The following is a 23721-nucleotide window of genomic DNA, read 5'->3' on the forward strand; positions in this document are numbered from 1 at the left end:
AGCAGACTGCCAGCGGACAACGGAACAAGTATTTACAAGTTAATCGTCTTGTTTGTGATTTTAGTTTTATTTTGCCCCATTTTAAACAAGGCAATAAATAACCCTGCAGAGCTGGCTTATGGAATAATATTGTGAGTATCCTCCATATCATTAGGCTTTGATTTGTTTGAATGTGGCTGTCTTAAGTACCTCAACGACTGCCTGCGAGGCTGGAAAGACCACTAGACTAGTGGAACTCAGAACCTGATGCCCAGGCAGACCACCACATGAACTAGGAGCAAGTCAGGCTGGACATAGCAGTACATCACCTAGGAGCCAGCCACACTGGACAGACCACTACATGACCTAGGAGCCAGCCACACTGGACAGACCACTACATGACCTAGGAGCCAGCCAGGCTGGACAGACCACTACATGACCTAGGAGCCAGCCTCTCTGGAGAGACCGCTACATGACCTAGGAGCCAGCCACACTGGACAGACCACTACATGACCTAGGAGCCAGCCTCTCTGGAGAGACCGCTACATGACCTAGGAGCCAGCCAGGCTGGATAGACCACTACATCACCTAGGAGCCAGCCTCTCTGGAGAGACCGCTACATGACCTAGGCTGGACAGACCAATAAGGGACCCCAAAACCAGATGCCCAGCCAGGCTGGATAGACAACTACATGACCTAGGAGCCAGCCAGGCTGGACAAACCAATCAGGGACCCCAAAACCAGATGCCCAGTTAGGCTGGGCAGACAACTATGTGACATAGGAGGCAGGGACAAAGCCTACAGCATGCCAAAAATACAAGTTGTGTGTACAAGAAACATACGGAAAGTACTAAGAAATAAATGCTTGCACTGAATCTAAACTAAGCATATATGTGGCCAATGTCCTTCTTAGCATCGTAACATAATTCAAGCTTAGAGTGTAGATGATCTGAACTATGATTCGATGAAGAATACATTGTAGAGATTCTAACAGGCTGATGCATGGAGTGAAGAGCTAGAAGGAGGTAGAGAGGGAGCGAGATCATTTCGAGGCATTTTCCATACGACCTGAAGCCTGAATCATCAGATATACATGACAGCTCCATGGTAAACTAGGCCGACACTTCCATGGAGTGTGTGTGTGCCCTCCCACTCAGTGAAAGCTCTTGATCTTTCCTTCCTACAGCTCCGCCAGGAAGACTACTTTTCGATGTCAGCATCCCTTCTTGCAATCTTTTTTAAGTCATGACCATATTTGATAACCACCATATTATGCAACCACCCATGCATTCATCCATTCATTCAACGGCATGATTTAGTAACCTATTTGAAGGCAAAGCACATTGTAAGAAGTAGAATATTATTTTTGTTGTTGCTGTATTTACAGTATAAATAACTACTGAGGGAATGTTAAAAGGCCAATTATTGACTAAAAACAAAATACCTTTAATGCTTCAAGGAATCAATTTAACTTCAGATGGCGGCTGATTGAATGACAAACGTCAAGTGAGCCCATCTCATAGTATTCATGAGCCCCCGTATAACAATAAAGAAGCAGATCTCCAATGACACACACCTGAATGGCGGCGGCATCTGGCATACTGAGTCTCCTTACAAACATTTGGCTGTGTCCACTCTGGCTGGTGACGTAGCCCGAGCCCCAGGTCCCGCTGTGAGGCCGGCCCGTGTTGTAGAACATGAAGGTGTCGCTGCCCGACGTGGCGGTCAGACACGTCTTGTAGCAGTACGTCTTGGTCATGGAACCGTTGCCCCGCACCTCGATGTAGCGAGGCTCCACCTTGAGGTCCCGCCGCAACGCCACATTGTTGTTAGGTTGTCCTGCCACCAGTCCGCCTGTGGCCCCGCCTCCTCCTCCTCCTCCACCTCCTCCTCCTCCACCTGCAGAAACAGCCGCCAAGGACTGGGCCTCCGCCATGGCCTTCTTGGACACGCAGCAGGGGCAGCAGGAGCCGGGCTGGGTGCAGTAGGCATGGCAACGCACGATGGCCAGCACGAAGATGGTGACGAGGAAGACGAAGGTGGTGGCACTCAGGGCGATGATGAGGTAGAGGGTGAGGTTGGAGAACCTGAGGCGGCGGCTGGGCCGGGTGACGCGCTTGGGGTCGGGCCCCACCTTGGGCGGCAGCTCCAGGACGTGCACGTGCAGGGTGGCGATGGAGGTGAGCGCCGGCAGGCCGTGGTCGCGGACGTGCACCGTCAGCATGAAGGAGGTGGCGTTGTCCTCGATGACGCGCCGCGTGGTCCGGATCTCGCCCGTGTGCATGTGCACCTTGAACAGGTCCACGTCGGTGCTGGTGGGGTCCAGGACGTACAGCAGCCAGGCGTTCTCCCCGGCGTCCCCGTCCCAGGCCAGCACCTTGGTCACCAGCACGCCGGCCTCCGCGTTCTTCATCAGCGTCTCAGTGATGCGCGTGCCGTTGGCGGGCGGGTGCATGATCTTGGGCGGGTGGTCGTTCTGGTCCATGATGTAAACGTAGATGGTGGCGACGCGGGACATGTGCGGCACGCCGTTGTCCTGCGCTTTGACCTGGAAGTGAAACTCCCGGAGCTTCTCAAAGTCGAAGGCCTGCAGGGCAAAGGCCTCGCCCGTGTGGGGCTTGATGCTGACGTAGCTGGCCACGGGGATGCCGTGGTTGTTGTCGTTGAGGACCGTGTAGGTGATGCGGGCGTTCTCTCCGGCGTCCTCGTCGGAGGCCTTGACCACGCACAGGGAGGCGCTGGGCGCGTTGTTTTCTGGCACGTAGACGGTGTACGACGTCTGCTCGAAGCGGGGCGGGTTGTCATTCACGTCCGCCACCTCCACTTTGAACGTCATGCGGGAGGACATAGGCGGAGAGCCTCCGTCGACGGCGATGACCGTGATGTTGTAGGACGAGACAGACTCCCTGTCCAGGAAGGCGGCGGTGACGACGGTGTAGTGGTTGCGGAAGGATTTGATCCTGAAGGGCAGGCCGGGCATGATCTCCAGGGTCACCCGTTTGTTCGGTCCCGAGTCCCGGTCGTTGACGCTGATCAGCGCTACCACGGTGTCGGGCCGGGCGTCTTCGCGGACGGGGCTGGAGAGAGAGGACAGCACGATATCTGGGATGTTGTCGTTCACATCCAAGACCTCCACCACCACCTTGCAGTGGACCGCCACCGGAGACGGCCCTCGGTCCATGGCCTGGATGTACATCTCATATGAGTTGGTCTCCTCATAGTCAATGTTGTTCTTCACCCTGATCTCACCTGTGTTGGTGTCCAGAGAAAACATCTGTCTGACTCTCTCCGGTGTGTAGCTACTGAAAGAGTAGAACACCTCCCCGTTGGAGCCCTCATCACGGTCCGTGGCGTTCAACCGGATCACCAGGGCCCCCCTGGGGGAGTTCTCGGACAGTTTCACTTTGTACACAGAGTTGTCGAAGGCGGGAACGTTGTCATTGGAGTCCAACACGCGTATGTTAATTTTGGCTGTGCCAGTACGCTGTGGTGTGCCGCCATCAACAGCTAATAGGATGAGTTGGTGAGAAGACTTATGCTCTCGGTCAAAAGGCTTCTTGAGGGTGAGTTCAATGTGCTTACTGCTCGATAGGGGTTTGATGGAGTCCAGCGCCAGGTGGTCGTTTGGACTGAGGCGGTACAGTTTCACCGAGTTCGTACCGTCATCCGCATCCTGTGCGCCCTCGAGGCTGAAATGGGTGCCAGTGACCGCGGACTCTGGTACCTCAAGTTGATATTCGTCTCTGGGGAATTGTGGCGCGTTATCATTTACATCAAGGATTTCCACTGCTACGTTGTGCGTTTCCAATGGACTTTCAACGACTATTTCCAGGTTTCGAAAGCAGGTGCCGCCGAATTCACAAATTGCCTCTCTGTCAATGCGTTCACTCACCAAGAGCTTTCCACTTTTGTGATTGATGGTGAAATATCTCCGTCCACTGTCCGAGGTGATTCTCATTCGTCGTGTGGAGAGCGTTCTCGGGTCTAAACCCAAGTCCCGCACAATGTCACCGACCACAGCACCGCTCTCCAACTCCTCCGGAATAGCGTACCGTATTTGTGCATTTGTAAGGCCACTGAATACAAAAATCATCAAATATAAATAAAAAGGCACATTCGTCTTTAGGCTCTTACTGCATCGCGAAGCCACGGCCATCGCAAGCAGGCAGTGTTTGCAGACGGGATAAAGAAACCTGTCCGCCTTTTTAGCTCGCTGTGCGCACTCACCCGCCTCATTAACATTGGGAGAAGGCTCCGTTCATTCCAAATATGTGCAGGACCACCGAAAAATCCTTTCGTGTACACGTGCCTGTTTCAAGGGAAAAGGTCTTCGCATGTCCATGTTTTCCTTTGTCTGTAAGGTCTATGTTTTTTTTCTTCCTCTCGCTGCTCAGCGCGCGGCTCTTGTTTCCCTGTGTCCGTGGTGCTGCCTGCTGCGCGCTCCCTCGCCTCTTTCTTCCTCTCTGTGGGCGACGGGGGAGGGGGAGCCGCTCGTTCGTGTTGGTTACATCTCAGTACCTCCGTTAAAAGCGTAAAATGTGAACTAAACGTTGGCTCATGACATAAAACTATGTTTTATTTGCGTTGCGTATGCATTCGTTGAGACTGTTTTAGAAACACCGACTTCGATAGAGGCATTCGAGTCGCGTCGGATTTTTTCAGTGAAAGGATGGAGTGCCACCGCCCTTTTTTTTTTTTTTACCGAGCCCGTAAGGTGACACGGGGGAGGGAAAATGGAGGATAACTAATGGGACATCATTTTCCGTCGTTTATTTGTGTTCTCTGGTAACACTTTTGCTAGAGAAGACAGATAATGTATGAATAATACATTCATGAATAATCTGTTTTTTTAAATAAGCATTATATTTGCGCAGCGCGTTTCTGAGGGTAAACATGGTAAATGTTGTTTCCACAGCTTTGGCCCATTCCCAATTTGTCCCGACCTACCCCCTCGATTTTTCGCGTTCACGCGTAGGGAAGGGCTGTCCCAATAGTCGTTTCATTGAGGTGTAGGGCTAAGGAGAAGGGCTAAATAACCTTTTAAAATAAGATTTTGGAGATGCACACTCATAAACGATTTTAATGAGAAAATAGAAAATCAAGAGAAATCCTAGGCAAGATGGTGGCAAAAGTTGTGACAGGATCGAAAACCAAATTTATCCTATTTAAGGTAAAGAGCTGTTAAGTCACAAGTGAACATTCCAGTGGCCTACGACAGTGATAGGTGTTACATGCATGCATTATTTTAAGGGAATAATTTTTGGGGAAAAAGGTGAGGGGTGCTTTGCCTTCATATTATTAAATGCTCTTATACACAGTGCTCTCATTTGTGTTCATGAAGGAACAAACCTCCCTGGAAGCCAGATATTGGCTAACCACACTGCAGAACAATACAAAAATTCAGAAGGACAACAGCAAACACGTTAGATCACATGACACGCATGCATTCACTCACACAGACACATCTCAAAGCAGATATTCATTTTCTGTGCTACAGGCTTCGAATGCCGGACTAAAGACTGTTTAATTAGATGTATTTGTTCCATGTTACTTAAACATACTTGTATTGGCAGTGTAACATTAGTGAGTCTATGTGATACATTGTCATGCATTAGTCTAATGACCGCACTACTAGAATACATAAATAGCCATTTGGTGGGTTAAGCCTGCCCCAATTCATTGCCAAGCTTAATTTCAACCCAAGTACAACATTAATTGCCAAATCTGGTCGCAGGTGGTCAGGAAACAACGTCCCTAGCTGAGTGAATTATCTGGCTGCTACTCAGCTTGTAATTACTACAGTCTGAACGCATGTACCCCAATAATCTAGATTCTGTTCAATTTGGTTGGGTCATACTCCGAAGGCAACAGAGCTTGCTTGACAACCTTATAGTCCTCTGCGTAAACACAGTGCAGGAAACATTGTGCCATGCCTGATACCAGTTAGAAATCATCAGGGACATCTGTATGGAGGTTACTGCTTCTGTTTGGGCCTGCCGTTCTAAAGTCTTGAGTGAAACCAAAACAAAATAGAATAGAGTTCACTGTCAATACAATGACCCAACGTTCAATGTCGCTCTCTTTGTCTTTGAAAGTGTGCGTGCAACGCCATGGCCAATCCTGATATTTTTATCTGAGCCCATTTAGCGCTAAATCATTTGACACGAATCAACCGACACGCTGGTGCAAGTCCGCCTCCTGGCTCGTCTCCGTGTGCCCACCGCGGAGAACAGGCAGCTCGCACCGCCCACGCCCGGCCAGCCCCGTGCTGCTGGCTGCAGCTGGCAACCAGACAGGGGAGCGCACCGTGAGTCACTGGGTGGTGCCAATAGATGTAGACAACACACACACACACACACACACACACACACACACACACACACACACACACACACACACACACACACACACACACACACACACACACACACACACACACACACACACACACACACACACACACACACACGCGAAACGGTTGCGTAGGCTTATGTAAAGTCTCCATATGTTGAGCTGGTGGCTGCATGAGTAGATGATTTTCAGTGTGTGTGTTCATCTTCACTGAGCCTTGGAAAAGTCTAAATGTTATTTTTTACTGAACTGATGCAAGCAAGTATTTCATGAAGCGGCCGTGCTAGTGCTGACATTTACCACGGTCCCCCAACGGGGCCGTCTGCACCTTTGAGGCAGCTTGAGGAAACCGACAAAAGGGCCACTGTTATCTCGTCAATTACACACGCCGCTGGCTTTACACCTGGCCCGGTGGCCTTTCACATCTAGCTGCCTCGCTATTTCTCGCTATTTGTTTGGAATAACTGCCCCTTTATTGTGAGGCAGGTTCTCCAACATCTTTCTCGTTCTGTCTTAACACGTTCTCCCTCCCTCCCTCTCTCTCCTTTAGACTCTTTCTCTCTGTTTGAATTACCTGTTGGGGCGACGCCCATCTGCTCCAGTGTTAACTGCGAGGCACAGAGCTGTGGATTATTTTGGTTTTCACTCAAGGGGCTGCAGATGAAGATATCTCCGCTAATCCACCTGAGGAACAACAGACGGCCGTTCTGCTACAGCAGGCGCTGATATCACAGACATAATTGGCTGCCGAGTTCCCTCCTCCTTTCTGTTTCCCTGTTGTGTTCTCATCCTTTGCTCAATTAGCTCGTTCCTCGAGTTCCCCGGCCCCTCAAACTGGTGTTCTGCTGAGGGGGTTTCACACCGACTACCAGATGTGTGTGTGTGTGTGTGTGTGTGTGTGTGTGTGTGTGTGTGTGTGTGTGTGTGTGTGTGTTTGTGTGTTTGTGTGTGTGTGTGTCTGTGTGTCTGTGTGTGGGTGTGCGTGTGCGTGTGTGAGAGACAGTTGGTGGGGATGGTACTGAAGTAAGTGCAGTCGGTAAGTTACACATTTCTGACTCCACTTCTGCAGGGCAGGACCTTATTGCTGCCAGAATATTAACACTCTGCGTATCTATTATGCAAGATGGTCGCAATATTCATGACTCTCTGCTCACCGAGGCTCAATCTCATTAATACAGTAATCGTTGGCACTATAAAACCCATTTGTATTTTGTCCAATGAGCGTCTGCTATGCCACATGCAGCAGACCTCGACCCTCTGTGCTTTCTGTGATGCAGAGGGAAAACTGAGAGCTGTAGTGAAGCAGACAGACCTGATGCTGAATTAGAGGGTAAGATAATGTTTTAATGACACACACATGTCAAAATGTAAAAACACAATATAAAAACCTGGCAACCACAGGCCAATGACAGAGGGGGACATACGTTTGTGTGAAGGGTCTGAACATATCTTCCACTTTTAGCGCCCTCTGACTTTCCCAAATCTACGCCTGTAACTAAAGAAGATAAAGTCGGCAATGAGACGAGACAGCATTAATAATGAGGTGCCTTTCATCAAATATAACATCAATTAACATTGCTTGAATCAATAGAGGACGAGCCCAGAACTGGCACGCTGATTATAGATGGACATCTGTTATACTCTGTGTATACAAATATGTGTATGCTTAAAAAATGTATGTAAATCAGTTCAGGGTGGGAGGGTTATAATGTGGATGCAACATTTGCAAGTGAGAAATTCTAAGTGGAAGAGGGAACCGTGTCTAGGTTCAATTTATTTGTAGCTATTGATGGAGACAGTTTTTCTAATCAAATAGGCATATTTGTGAGCGAGGGAGAGAGAAGGCCATGCAGGCATTGACTGGGCGGGTTGCTAATGACAGTGTCTGTGTTGCCCGAAAACCAAACTTAATTGCACATATAATAGAAAAATCATCTGTAAACCTTTTTTACAGCGATTTATTTTACTTTGATTATTGGCTGAATAACCCATCACTAGCCACATTGCTACTTCTGCTGTGTGGATAATATTGTGACATCAGGATGGATGATATCGGTGGAAAATAAATACAGCGGTCTGGAACAGGGTAGAAGCAAACAAAACCATACAAGTGATTATGTATTACTAATACTAACGAACATGTATTATCTGGCTTAAGGTTTTCCAATGCTGCAAAAATTGTGGAATTGTCCCCTCTATTGGTGGATATGGGTACTTCCAGAGAGAGAGAGAGAGAGAGAGAGAGAGAGAGAGAGAGAGAGAGAGAGAGAGAGAGAGAGAGAGAGAGAGAGAGAGAGAGAGAGAGAGAGAGAGAGAGAGAGAGAGAGAGAGAGAGAGAGAGAGAGAGAGAGAGAGAGAGAGAGAGAGAGAGAGAGAGAGAGAGAGAGAGAGAGAGAGAGAGAGAGAGAGAGAGAGCGAGCGCAATAGTAAGAGCATGGGCTCCCCCAGGGGCGAGAGGAGAAAGGACAGTGTAACAGATGAGGCAGGACAAGCTATTCGCTACAGCAGCCTCTCCCATTATTGAAACAGTTATCACGCAATGTGTCATCTTCCATTAGTTTAACAATAAAGCCACGTTGTTTGTGGTTATTTAGGAAAATTGTTTTCTTAAATAACGTCATTTGAATGGGTCCTGTTTTTTGATTTGTCTCGTCTGCTGGCCATTTGAATGTGACATGTTCTTCCCACAGATTGTGCCGCGTGTCAATCCTTCTCAAATTGTACACTTTAGACTCTGATGTAATCACGCCATTCCCTCGGGTTCTAGTGCCAACCCGCCCTGGGGATTTTAAGAAACTGGTTATTAATGTTACACTTTGTTTGTGGATATCTAGGTACTGTATAGGACGGCTAATGTAAAATGTCTAAAGTGTGAGCATGTAGCTTCAATTAGGATGTTGAAAGGGAATTTAATCTAAACAAGGAAAGATTGAGTTGTTTTTCTGTCACACTTGTGAACTCATTCTTGTCCACAGAGGATGGAGCGACGTCACTCAGCATATCCACACTCAAAGCCCAATGACAATCTATGACACATTAATTAAGAACTAATGGTCTCGGAGAAAGATTGTCAGAAGTGAGAGATACAACAGTACACAAGACTATACACCCACTGAGTCAAATTAGGAAATGAGTATAAATTATGTCACATGATGTTCTTTATGATTTACAGCTGATTATAACAGTGAGTGTTGATGTGACACACATAAAACATGTGTGATCATCTTCAGCTGTGTCCTCATTTAAAGTGTGAACACTCTTTTGTTGTTTTAACAGTACAATGTGGTATCCAGTGCCATATTGCAATGCGTTCCACGCACAGTTTACTTTGTATGTGTGTATGTGTGTGTGTGTGTGTGTCTGTTTGTGTGTGTGTGTGTGCATGTTGATTCAAGGTAAACCCTAAATCCATGTTCTATTCATGGATTACCAGAAGTAAAAAAAACATCTGAAAAGGAGTATTCATCTCAAATAGTGGAGGTCTAATCTGGTCTCAGTAACGGGTGAATTCATATCATAATTGACTGTTAGACCCAAAGGGTTATCATCAAAGTATAACTAGCATACTCAATTTGAGCAACAACCACAATGAATCACATCCTCCTATAGATTTATAATCCAAAGACAGTCTCAACATGTCGATGCCTCTACCACGTGGCCCAGCAGGGAAGAGGGCACACTGCTTACTTGGCATATTCCCCGCGTGCCATCCCATTCATGTTAAAGGGCATGAAGGACCTAACAGCCGCAAAGAAAGATGGCTCCCTCGAGAGCCCCTTCGCCGGTCAAACAGTGCCTCGCCTGTTCCGGGCTCTGCCTGTGCGTACGTAAAGCAGATTCGGAGCGCGTTGGCAAACAAAGCTATCGCGGCCAGAGCAGGCAGGCTTTGCTCACACGTCCCTCTCAGGGCTCCCTGGCTTTGTGTCCTCACCGGAGAGGGAGAGAGAAAGAGATAGGGAGAGAGAGAGAGATAGAGAGAGGGAGAAAGGGAGGGGGAGAGAGAAAGGATGCCTTTGGATGCTAGCCGCTGTATGGAGCATGACAAAGCCCATCTAACGGGGAGAAACAACATCCCCAAGCCCCACCAAACATAACAGCGTTGGAATAGAGAACTGGAAGCCAGTAGGACGGGGGGGGGGGGGGGGGGGAGCCGGGGAGAAACAGGAAGGGTGGGGTGATAAATCCGTCCCTTTTCATCTGTGACCAATGCTAATCCTCTGCTGTTCTCAATCAGCTGCTGGGGACATATTTAACGTTTTTTATTTGTGTATTTTCTTTCGTCACTCTTCTTCTTGCTATCTCATGCTTAATGCTTGCTTCTAAGGCTCGGGGTTCCACTCTTGGTCTCGGCTGACTGTATTCAATGCATTGCATCCTAATATTTATTCTGACATATTCCCATTTCTTTCTTTGTATAAGACCTCATTTTCTCTCCCCCTCCTTTCAGCCGGATAGCTTCTCATGCTGTCATCTCGGGAAGCTTACATGCGCCTGTTTGTCTCACTATCATGCAATGTGCGTTAGTGCCATCTGGTAATATCACACACTGAGGTAGGAGATGGGGGTGGGTGTGCACACTGGCAGCTCCCTGGAAGCGCACGAGCACACTACTTCATGACTGCTCAGGATGGTCTCCATGGCAACCTTGTCTGGAAGAGCCAACCTCACAAAGGACACACCCTTGTAGGGAGGGGAGGGGAGGGGTGGTGGGGTGGACAACAGGAAGTGTACACACATGCTAAATGAGCCTACAGCATACTGCCCCTACCGCGACAGAGATGAGGGAGAGAAATATGAAAAAAATATAGCTCCTGTGGTGACCAATAGAAAATGATTAAAGCTCATTCAACCGGGCCGTTTATTTATGTTGTTGTAGAACGTAACGTGTATTACTCGTTGTTTGTGACTACATACTGTAGAACAATTAATGGTGTAGCCTACATCAGAAATTATCACCAATAAATGTCACCTTTCCCCTGCTGCGTGAATGCAGTGCTGTTTAGCCGGCAGAGCACTCTGCCGCCTCGAGCAGGCTAATGCAGAGAATCAATTATTGAGTGCATTTGCGGCAGTGAAGTCAGCAGGGTTCGAAAAGCTTTTATATGTAACGCTTGCCAACTCGTCTTGCCGTCGTGAATCTGCACAACTATACACATAACAGTAGGCTACTACTTAGAGTTGTTTCTCGTCTTCCCAATCACCACCGTTTGACAACGGCTCGCACGCAACCCACAGTGACCTGAGGCAGGGACGGTTAAGCCTCTGCCTTATTTCCTGGGATTTTTTTCCGGTCATAGCGGCTTAACTGAGATTGACAGTAGAAATGCTAGTGCCACCATCAGCCCCGCCCAACTGCAGAGCAAGGGACGAAGGAGAGCCGAATCGAACTCTCAGCGTAGATTCGCCGGTACTGAAAGCTCCCTGCTGCTGCAGCGCATAGCGGAAAATTACCGACCCCTCCCCCCTCGACTTGACTTCAGAGCTGCAGCATAGACAGCACTATTTTCAGCCACAAACGCATAGAAAGAGCCCCGAGCATTGTTAGGGGGGGGATATGCAGAGAAGAGAACGACGCGGCATTCAGAATCGAACAGTTTGTGCCTCGTACTGGTGGCGAATGACACCAACACACTTTCATTCAAGTCAAGCGATGCGCGCTGCCATTTTTAAAGCACGCGCTGACCCACTTACACAACCCACGACCTGCCGTATGCCAAGCTCATAGGAGCACACAGAACAACGCTGGTTTGGACACACCGCATTTAACCAGCTCATTGAAGACTTTGGCTGAATAATGTAATGCGTGTTTATACTGGGCCACTCCCTGAAATAGGGTCATGGTGTGATGTCCGAATGACGGCATCGATGAATCACAGCCTTGCCAGTATGACGGATAACAATGACTTCTTTAATAAACGATATCAAGAAAACTTTTCTTAAATAACATGCAAATGTTTCACGTTCATAATAACACCAACTATTGTGCAATGCATCAAATGCTGCCATATTGAATCTGTATTTGTATTAAAAATAATTAAATGTACCACGGTTCATTCTGTACGATTCCCTACATTAATGCTGGATCACGCACCGTTTCATAGGCTATTGATATGTTTATGTGCATTTATGGATGCATGTCTACACCGTGTTGGGGCAAATAGAGAGCATGTCTGGAGAGAGCATAGCTAATTCCCACTAACTGGTCTCAGCTGCTCCCTTGCAGAGGGAGGCGGGGGGAGGGGGATGGCAAGAGGCTTGTCAGAGGAGAAAGGGAAAAAGGCACACGAGAGAGCGCGTGTATTCACCTAGTCAGCCCAGCAACCTAGGCGCTGTACAACAAATGTGCTTCGTATAAGAATGCTAATGGTCACAATTCAGTTACATGTCGAACGTAAAATATGTAGTAGTTCCTTGGTGCTTTTCGTTGATATAGTTCCTGGAAGTAATGTTTTACAGCTTTATGATTTAGTAAACTCAACACGAGAAAGAAAATGAAAATCAAGTGGAACTCAGAAACACAAGAGGGAGAAAGTATGAGGCTAAGAAGTGGCAGGGCTCCAGCAAAGCAGGGGGAGTAAAACAGAGAGAGTCAACACTGATAATGGAAGCTAGAGAAGACAACACCCTAACCACTGACGGATACACTGCACTGACAAGGGAACGGCATGATGTGCTTTTATAACTGAACCCTTATTACTGAGAATTGCACAATGTTTTATAATCTAGTAAAAGGTTAAATTAAGTGTTGTAGAAATGCTGATAAGTTAGTAGCTTAGAATTTGAGTTAATAAAAAAGACAATAACATTTGTATTGTTATTATGATTAGTGGAATACTAGTTAAATTAGGATTTATGTAGGAATATGTTGATTAGTAGTAGTGGTAGTGGTAGTAGTATGGTAGTAGTATACTACTACTACTAGTAATGGACTACTAATACAACTACTACTAATCATCGTATAGTAGTTGTAGTAGTAGTAGTAGTATAGCCTACAAGAGACATGGAAGTAGACAGCTGAAATACCCCCAGCTGAGTATTCTTATAACCATATGGATTTAACAAGGTAATGCTTACTTCTTGCAGTACATCTGGAATCACAAATACAGCCCAACAACCTGGCAGGAAGCTTGCGAGAATCCTCCACACTATCAGAACCATGGACAGCTCCTCTTAGATGCTGAAGGATTAAAGTCTGCAAAACCAATGACCCTTAAAACTCTCTCAAAGTATGGATGTCAAGGGTCGAAGCCATGTGGACTAATGGTCAATAACAAGGTTGAATTCAGTTAATTTCAGGCAATTCAGATACCAATCGCAGAAAGGAAAATTAGACGCATTATATCATTTTTTTTCACATATAATGGCAGATAAACAAACAATAAGTGGGGGGCTTTCCAAGACAACATACCTTGTCTTTGTTGGGTAATGTCTGAGTCATGCCATAAGTGTCCCCTCCGTTTATACTGATCAGTTCTCCATCAACAGGTGGGAATTGAGGAGGGAACACTACTACGTCACTCTTCAGTGTGTCTGAGCTGAAACACACGTCATACTGCTGAGTAGATTTAGAGTAAGACCAGCTCCCGTCAGGGTGGTTGGTGATCATTGGGGCGCTGTACCTGCTGAAACTGTTGTCTGTCCGGTGGCATTTGACTGCTATTAAACTGATGAGACTCAGGAGAAAGATCACTGACACCGACGCAATGGCGATCAGTAAATACAGGTTTAAAGCTGAGAAGCTGTCCTCCTTTAGCGGCACGTGTCTGAACTGAGTCTGAAGGTCTCCTGTGTTTTCAACCACAACGACATCAATAGACACACTAGCTGTCAGGGAGGGCTCTCCGTTATCACAAACCAACACCACCAACGGGTGAGTTTTCAGATCATTGTCACTCATCCGTCTCTTAGTCCTGATTTCACCGGTGCTGGTTCCGATCCGAAAGAGATTGGTTCCTTTGGGTTCAGAGATGTGATATGAAAGCAGTGCATTGTAACCAGAGTCTGCGTCTACGGCCCTGATTTTCGCCACAAAGTATCCCGCCTCAGCAGAGTAGGGAATGTTTTCACTGTTAACGGAGCCGTGTTCAGAATAGGGGGGTAGAATCCCGGGACTGTTGTCATTCTCATCCAGGATGAAAACGTTAACAGTAACGTTACTGCTGAGGGGAGGAACTCCAGAGTCTGTGGCCTGAACTTTAAACTGAAACGTTGTGATCTCTTCATAGTTGAAACTTTTTAGGCTGACAATGTCCCCTGTCTCTGAGTTAATGTTTAAAATCGATGCTATTTGGTGTATTTTGTTATCTTTGTCCAATAAAGAAAACGTGACTTTGGCATTTTCATTGATATCGTCGTCATCGGCTTTCATTGTATAAATTACTGTACCAAAGTTGCTGTTTTCTTTCACAAAAATATGAACAATCGATTCTAAAAAAAGTGGAGGGTTGTCATTTACATCAGATATCAGTACGGCGATAACGCTGGTACTCGTAAGGGGCGGATTGCCTTCGTCCGTCGCAATTATGCTGACGTTATATTCTGAGGCCTTTTCTCTGTCAAGCGCCCCATCTACCACTAAAGAATAATGATTTTTGTATGTATTTTTTATTACAAATGGTACATTATCAGTTAACCTAACATCAACCATGCCGTTTTTACCGGAGTCGTTGTCTTTTACAGATATTAGGCCGACCATTGTATCGCGCGACGCATCTTCCCTGATCCTGTCTACTAATGAAGTGATAGATATTATTGGTGGATTGTCATTCACATCCGTGACTTCGACCAATACTTTGCAATGTGAAGCTCTTGGAGTTGATCCTTTATCCTTTGCTTGCACACGAATTTCAATTGCATTGTTTCTTTCATGATCCAATGTACCTTTTACTGTTATCACTCCGGTCGCCGAATCGATGGCAAATACGTCAACAAAATTATCATTATCGTGGTTGATAAATGAATACACAATTTCAGAATGTAAGCCTTCATCTAAATCATTTGCATGTACTGTAAGCACCCTCGTACCCTGCGGCGTGTTTTCAAACACCATGGCTTTGTATAGTGATTTGTCAAAGAGGGGGACATTGTCGTTAACGTCTTCTACATTAACGGTGATCTGTAAGGTTCCAGATCTGGGAGGTTTGCCTCCGTCTTCTGCGGTCAGTGTTAGTTTAACAATCGACTGCTTTTCTCGATCCAAAGCCTTTTGCAGGACTAACTCAGCAGACGTACCGTGCTCTCCACTATTCTGTACATCCAGGGAGAAATGGTCGTTCTGACTGAGTTTGTAGCCCTTCACCGAGAAACTACCGACGTCCGCGTCATACGCTTGAGGCAGTGTGAATCTTTCCCCTGGAAGAGACGACTCTGATACATTCAGTGATGATTCTGGTATCCGAAATAAGGGTGCGTTATCGTTTATATCCAATATTTGAACCTCAAAGCGATAGAGATTCAGTGGGGAGCTCGCAATGGCCTCCAATTCTAGAGAACACTTCGCGTTACGAGAACAGAGCTCGTCGCGATCTATTCGGTCTTTAACGAGGAGAGCCCCCGTCTTTCCATTGATGTCGAAAAACCTCGCATTAGGTCCAGAGATGTGAAAACCCCGAGACGCCAAGTCAAGGAGGTCCAGATGCAAATCCTTCGCTAAATTCCCCACAATAGTTCCTGCCTTCGACTCCTCAGACACAGAATACGCAATGTGGGTCGTTTGGATTTGTGGAATGTGTAATAGCAAAATACAACAACCAATTAAAACCGCAAAAATATTCCATTGTTGAAGCATCCTGATTATATACTTTCGGTATAATAGTTTTCAGAAATACATTAATTCAGCAGTGGTACTGCTGAATATAATCCCGCAGTCCAACCACCGATGACACACCACCAGACAGTCAGTCCATTCTCACCAGCGAACAAAGCAGACAGCGCTCTCTCGTGCACGATAAGGGAGGAGCTACTGACTGAGTGGAAATGGCGACGTGTGGAAATAAAGATAAGTGAAATACTTCTACATAATTCGAGATAACTTGGAACTAATTATCTCGAAGTCCTTATCAGGCATAATCACATTAAACAATTTAGCAGCCTTCTTTATGCTTTGATTTAAATGTTTTTTTGCACAAGCCTTGCTGTTTTATGAGTGAAAAACTACTGTAATGGAGCTACAAAGGTTGGATGAGTGTCACCAACGGAAGAGAAAATTGCAGAGCAAGCAAAACCAAGCTAAGGTTAAGGCATTGTTACAGGGCTAATGGGAGATATTTGACACAATCTTTTTTTAGGTTACCTCTACCTTAAAGGTTGCGTAGGTGATTCGCTTTTTTGGCCATTTTTGCAAAATTACTTGAAATCCTTATCATAACCCGCTTACAGCCACTGAGTTAGAAGTACTGACATGAAAATTAAACTTGTCAATCATCTGTGGAACGGGCAGGGCTCGAAAAACTCCAGCCAATCATTTCCATTGCCACCGAGTTTCATTGGACAGTAAGTACGTCAATCAAACGGTCGTACTGCACTCCCCCTCCCCCCCTCCCCCGCGCCCCGCGCGCGACCCCTTCGTGCAGTACTCGTGACCCAGAGCTCGTGACCCAGAGCAAGCTCCTGTTTGTTGTTATCCTGCGGTATCTACTGGAACTAGTTAATCCACATTTGGACCTAGCAGTAGAAGACAATTTCCATGGCAGACAAGACGCCACCATCCCCACCACCACCACCACCACCACCAGCAAAGAGAAGGAAAACTCTTTTTCAGAGAGTAATTGATAATAAAAACGCTGAAAGAGAAAAACTGAAATCAAGAATAATCCTAGGCGCTGCTTTTGAACGTTGGCGGCAACTGAAGGACGAGAAGGGTCTAAAAACCGATGCTTGTGTGGCGGTTGACCTAGTTTCAAAGTTTATACAGTTTATGCTCGGTAATACCGGTGTTGAGACGAGTGTATTACTCGGTGTGAAAATGTCCACACCGCGGCAACCCTAGTGAAAACCAGTACTTCCAATACAATTATATGAAACAAACATACATTTTCTAAAAATAGTAATGATTTATGTGACCGTTTAATGTTTATGACATCTGGTGCAACCATAGCAGCGAGAACGTATATTCTCAGCAGGGGGTGCTGGAAAAAAAAACCCGGCCTGCACTAGACTCGCAACTCGTCACATTGATAAAAAAGATATATAGCAGCGCAGCTCAATTACACCAGTGCATGCGCGCACAGTTGAAAATCGATCGTTGTGTTCACTTCCTTCACACCATGGTTCACATCCAGCTGCTCACAGAACAAGTTTAGCGCACCACCGCTACCCTCACACTTTTTCATATAACCTTTTTTCAGCACTATGAGCATTAAATAAATGCTGCGTCTCAACATGCCTTGGACAGCAGCGAGGATGACTCGCTTTGCCACGGGCCGAAACAGTTCGGAGCGACCACAGCCAGAGCGAACACAGCGGGGCAGAGGAGTGTCAGGAAGTCTTTGGTGTACACATCAGTACGGCCTATTTGCACTACTGTTTAGTGGCAATGCAGTGTTTTATTCTATGCCTTTTTATTTTCGTATATTATTTCAATTAATACAATTTTTTATTCATGAAATCAAGATCTGGTCTTCAAATCTTTTTTCCAAATATAGGTCGTATTACAATGGGGTTTGTGTTTATATTCGGACCAATACGGTACAGCGGACGCTCACATGACGTTAAGCATTTCCTGGTGCATAATGTGACGCTGCAGAACCTAAAATCCCGTTTCTCCCCGTTGATACGACAACACATAACCGGCGTTTTCAGAAATCTCCACTTTGGCCGGAGTTTTTAGAAATGATCGTTTTCTGTGATAAGACAGGGCCTCGGACAGGGGGTGTTGCAGCACCCCCACTTCCCGCGGTACTGGGTGCAATTTACAGCTGAATGTAGTGCCATGTTGTTAAACGAAAACCTACGCTAGCCTGGCTCGCTCTCGCGCATCTCTGTTCGCGCTCGTGCATGATTGCGCGTCCAGGTACTTGGAATGGGTGGAGTCAGAGTCAGCGTTGAAGGAGAAGGGGTAGGACCATTTGAGTTGTGTATTTTCAAAATCTGCTGGCGTTTCGCAAATCGCGTACCCAACCTTTAACATTGCACAACTACAGAGCTTCATGAGTGAAATATAGTACAAACGAAGTTCAGGACCTTGAATAGATCACAAAATGAAAAAGACAAATGGTTTGGTCACATTGTGCACCAAGAGAATCACAACACATGAAACCAACTGAGTTACAGCATGGCAAATCTTACCTTATCTTTATTTGGCAAAGTCTGAGTTCTGCTTAAAGTGTCTCCTCCGTTTATACTGATCAGTTCTCCATCAACAGGCGGGAATTGAGGAGGGAACACTACTACGTCACTCTTCAGTGTGTCTGAGCTGAAACACACGTCATACTGCTGAGTAGATTTAGAGTAAGACCAGCTCCCGTCAGGGTGGGTGGTGATCATTGGGGCGCTGTACCTGCTGAAACTGTTGTCTGTCCGGTGGCATTTGACTGCTATTAAACTGATGAGACTCAGTAGAAAGATCACTGACACAGACGCAATGGCGATCAGCAAATACAGGTTTAAAGCAGAGAAGCTGTCCTCCTTTAGCGGCACGTGTCTGAACTGAGTCTGAAGGTCTCCTGTGTTTTCAACCACAACGACATCAATAGACACAGTAGCTGTCAGGGAGGGCTCCCCGTTATCACAAACCAACACCACCAACGGGTGAGTTTTCAGGTCATTGTCACTCATCCGTCTCTTAGTCCTGATTTCACCGGTGCTGGTTCCGATCCGAAAGAGATTGGTTCCTTTGGGTTCAGAGATGTGATAAGAAAGCAGTGCATTGTAACCAGAGTCTGCGTCTACGGCCCTGATTTTAGCCACAAAGTATCCCGCTTCAGCAGAGTAGGGAATGTTCTCACTGTTAACGGAGCCGTGTTCAGAATAGGGGGGTAAAATACCAGGACTGTTGTCATTCTCATCCAGGATAAAAACATTGACTGTCAGGTTACTGCTAAGGGGTGGAACTCCATCATCGGTGGCTTTGACTTTTATTTGAAACGTTTTAACCTCTTCAAAGTTAAAGGATTGCTGACTGACAATATCTCCCGTCACTGAGTTGATGTTAACAACGGATGAAATCGGAGTACTTTTTGAAACAATCCCTAACAGTGTGTACGATACTTTTGCATTATCGTCTGTATCAGGGTCCACTGCACTGATGGTGTAGATAGTAGCTCCCAATGGACTATTCTCCTTCACATAAACACTAATGACTGGATCTGGGAATCGAGGCGCGTTATCATTCACGTCAGAAACGTGGACAGCGATAACACTAGTGCTCGAGAGAGGCAGACTCCCTTCATCACTGGCTATGATGGTGACGCTATACTCAGAGGTATGTTCTCTATCGAGCGGCCCATCCACAATCAAGGAATAATAATTTTTGTAATTTAGTTTTAATTTAAATGGCACCGATCCTAATATTTTGCAATTAGTGAGACCGTTACTTCCGCCATCTTTATCATTCACCGTAACCAGAGCGACCACCGTCCCTAACTGAGCATCCTCTTTTACTGGGCTCATAAGAGACGTGATTATAATCTCCGGAATGTTGTCATTTACGTCGATCACTTCCACCAGCACTTTGCCGTGCACACTACGAGACGGCATGCCTTTGTCTTTCGCCTGTACACGAATGTCATAAGCAGGGTTTATCTCGAAGTCGAGTTTGCCTTTTACCGATATTTCCCCAGTCTGTGAATTAATCGAAAATATCTGGTCTGGATTAAAATCCCCCCTTTCTATAAACGAGTATATAATATCGCCGTTTATTCCCTCGTCTAAATCTGACGCAGCTATTGTTAATATGGATGTCTGAGGTGGAGCGTTTTCATTTACCTGAGCCTTGTAAATAGTTTGGCTAAATATGGGAGTGTTATCATTCACATCCATAACGTTTACAACAATTTTCAGAGTCCCGGATTTATGTGGCTTTCCTCCGTCGAAAGCGGTTAAAACAAGGTTGATGACGGACTGCTTTTCTCGGTCTAAAGCTTTCTGCAACACTAAATCTGCGGATACACCCTGGTCGTCCCCGCTCTGTACATCCAGCGAGAAATGTTCATTCTGGCTCAGTCTGTAGCTCTTAATAGAGTTGCTGCCAGTATCTGCATCGTTGGCCATTGGAAGAAGATATCTTTCACCGGTGGAGGTTAATTCCGAAATGTTTAATGTCCTCAGTTTTTCTCTAAAGAATGGCGCGTTATCGTTAATATCTACAATGTTAACCTCTAAGCGATGCAAGTGCACTGGATTGCTCAACATAGCTTCTATATTCAACGAACATTTTACCGTACTAGGACATAGCTCTTCGCGATCTATTCTTTCGCCGACATAAAGCGCACCGGTTTTTCAATCAACTCCAAAATAGTTCTTTGAGTGTCCTGGCAAAACCCGCAAGTCTCTGTGTTCCAAATCTTTGAGGTCAATGTTTAAATCCTTAGCGAGGTTTCCCACGACGGAGCCTTTGTCTACCTCCTCGAGTACAGAATATGAAAGCTGAGCTCCCGACCAGTCGGCGAAAAACAGTAAAGCACATATTTGTATCCAAAGCGATGTAAATCCGAATCGGTATTCCATTTCTAAGCCACAATGAATCCGGATAACAACAACATACGCAATACGACCCACGAACGTTTAGGTCTAGATAGCTGTTTATAGCGCACATTTCTTCCCTCGCTGCTTCCTCGTCATTTGTGTTTCTCCACACAAAGCTGTAGTGGACCACGGCCGCCTCGTCATACTGAGGAGGAGTCTGGTTATCGTACTAACGCGACTCGGTGGGTCTGAGGGTTGTATAGCGACATCAACTGTCCATATAAAGTCAAAGCTTAAATCTCAATTATTTCGATGCAGGTAATTCTTGTCCACTTTCAACGTTCAGCGACAGCCCACAAAATAATTTATACTGAGGCAGACAAGTATTAAAAATATATATTGTGTAGAAATCTGAATTAAATCATTTGATCCGTTGACAGGCTCCAGTAATTAATTGCATTACGTAACCTGAAAACAGCCAACATGGTCCAGTCACAGAACATCTCACGTCCAGTACCATGGACAGCACTCTTACTGTGAACGCGCGCAGATTGGCGGCTCCATTGTTTATCTTCATAATTATACCACGTGAGATCCAGTTGCTCCAAATGCTGATCTACCACTTCAGCCCCTAACATGTACAGATGTTCACATTAAAATAAAGCGACGGTGCCTGCAGTGTTCCAACACATTGTCATTAGAGACAATACATAGCATAAATAATTTGAATTGTAGCCATATTTTTTAAACATAACTGTTACGTCAAGACGTAGTTCTATTAACACAAAAAGGAAACATATCATAGCGTTTTCAGGGTGTATACAACAATATAAACGTTTGCTCCATTAAAAGGCTTTTTGCTAGAAAGAAAGTCTGATAAGGACATATATACAAAGTATTTGACAGCAACTCATGGACATCTTACCTTATCTTTATTTGGTAAAGTCTGAGTTCTGCTTAAAGTGTCTCCTCCGTTTATACTGATCAGTTCTCCATCAGCAGGCGGGAATTGAGGAGGGAACACTACTACGTCACTCTTCAGTGTGTCTGAGCTGAAACACACGTCATACTGCTGAGTAGATTTAGAGTAAGACCAGCTCCCGTCAGGGTGGGTGGTGATCATTGGGGCGCTGTACCTGCTGAAACTGTTGTCTGTCCGGTGGCATTTGACTGCTATTAAACTGATGAGACTCAGTAGAAAGATCACTGACACAGACGCAATGGCGATCAGCAAATACAGGTTTAAAGCAGAGAAGCTGTCCTCCTTTAGCGGCACGTGTCTGAACTGAGTCTGAAGGTCTCCTGTGTTTTCAACCACAACAACATCAATAGACACAGTAGCTGTCAGGGAGGGCTCTCCGTTATCACAAACCAACACCACCAACGGGTGAATTTTCAGGTCATTGTCACTCATCCGTCTCTTAGTCCTGATTTCACCGGTGCTGGTTCCTATCCGAAAGAGATTGGTTCCTTTGGGTTCAGAGATGTGATAAGAAAGCAGTGCATTGTAACCAGAGTCTGCGTCTACGGCCCTGATTTTAGCCACAAAGTATCCCGCTTCAGCAGAGTAGGGAATGTTCTCACTGTTAACGGAGCCGTGTTCAGAATAGGGGGCTAAAATCCCGGGACTGTTGTCATTCTCATCCAGGATGAAAACGTTCACTGTCACGTTACTGCTCAGGGGAGGAACACCTTCATCGGTGGCTTTGACTTTGATTTGAAACGTTTTAACCTCTTCAAAGTTAAAGGATTGCTGACTGACAATATCTCCCGTCACTGAGTTGATGGTAACAACGGATGAAATCTGAGTACTTTTCGAAACAATCCCTAACAGTGTGTACGATACTTTCGCATTATCATCTGTGTCAGGGTCCACTGCACTGATGGTGTAGATAGTAGCTCCCGCTGGACTGTTTTCCTTTACATAAACACTAATGACTGGATCTGGGAATCGAGGCGCGTTGTCATTCACATCAGAAACGTGGACAGCGATAACACTGGTGCTCGAGAGAGGCGGACTACCTTCATCGCTGGCTATGATGGTGACACTATACTCGGAGGCATTCTCTCTGTCGAGAGGCCCATCCACAATCAAAGAGTAATAATTGTTGTAGTTTAGTTTCAATTTAAATGGCACGGATCCTAATATTTTGCCATTAGTGAGGCCGTTACTTCCGCCATCTTTATCATTCAACGTAACCAGAGCGACCACCGTCCCTAACTGAGCATCCTCTTTTACTGGGCTCATAAGAGACGTGATTATAATCTCCGGAATATTGTCATTTACGTCGATTACTTCCACCAGCACTTTGCCGTGCACACTACGAGACGGCATGCCTTTGTCTTTCGCCTGTACACGAATGTCATAAGCAGGGTTTTTCTCGAAATCAAGTTCGCCTTTTACCGTTATTTCCCCAGTCTGTGAATTCATAGAAAATAACTGCTCGGGATTAAAATTTCCTCTTTCGATAAACGAGTAAACAACCTCACCGTTTATTCCCTCGTCTAAATCGGACGCAGATATTGTTAATATGGATGTCTGAGGTGGAGCGTTTTCATTTACCTGGGCCTTGTAAAGAGTTTGGCTAAATATTGGAGTGTTATCATTCACATCCATAACGTTTACAACAATTTTCAGAGTCCCGGATTTATGTGGCTTTCCTCCGTCGAAAGCGGTTAAAACAAGGTTGATGACGGACTGCTTTTCTCGGTCTAAAGCTTTCTGCAACACTAAATCTGCGGATACACCCTGGTCGTCCCCGCTCTGTA

At 45.9% G+C, this 23721-nt stretch overlaps 2 protein-coding genes across 6 annotated transcripts in view; both read right to left on the reverse strand.

The window, feature by feature from the left end:
* The window catches only part of LOC130390129 (protocadherin alpha-C2-like), a 60182-nt gene that overhangs the window by 13955 nt on the left and 22506 nt on the right, over positions 1-23721 (reverse strand). Inside the window, exon 1 of one of the 5 annotated variants that reach the window (XM_056599894.1) lies at positions 13739-16277. The exons of 3 other annotated variants lie outside the window; for them this stretch is intronic. In XM_056599894.1, coding sequence (XP_056455869.1) covers positions 13739-16117 — 2379 coding nt within the window. In that variant the 5' untranslated portion in view covers positions 16118-16277. Of the gene's footprint in view, positions 1-1555; positions 4872-13738; positions 16278-23721 lie in introns of those variants that run through there. One more of the 5 variants, XM_056599891.1, reaches the window with a different exon arrangement.
* LOC130390145 (protocadherin alpha-8) lies at positions 18586-21871 on the reverse strand. Its single transcript, XM_056599909.1, is given in 1 exon segment — positions 18586-21871. A coding segment is annotated over 1 exon segment (2400 nt). The 5' UTR covers positions 20995-21871; the 3' UTR covers positions 18586-18594.

Source organism: Gadus chalcogrammus, chromosome 10, assembly GCF_026213295.1.
Source record: "Gadus chalcogrammus isolate NIFS_2021 chromosome 10, NIFS_Gcha_1.0, whole genome shotgun sequence".
NCBI lineage: Eukaryota > Metazoa > Chordata > Actinopteri > Gadiformes > Gadidae > Gadus > Gadus chalcogrammus.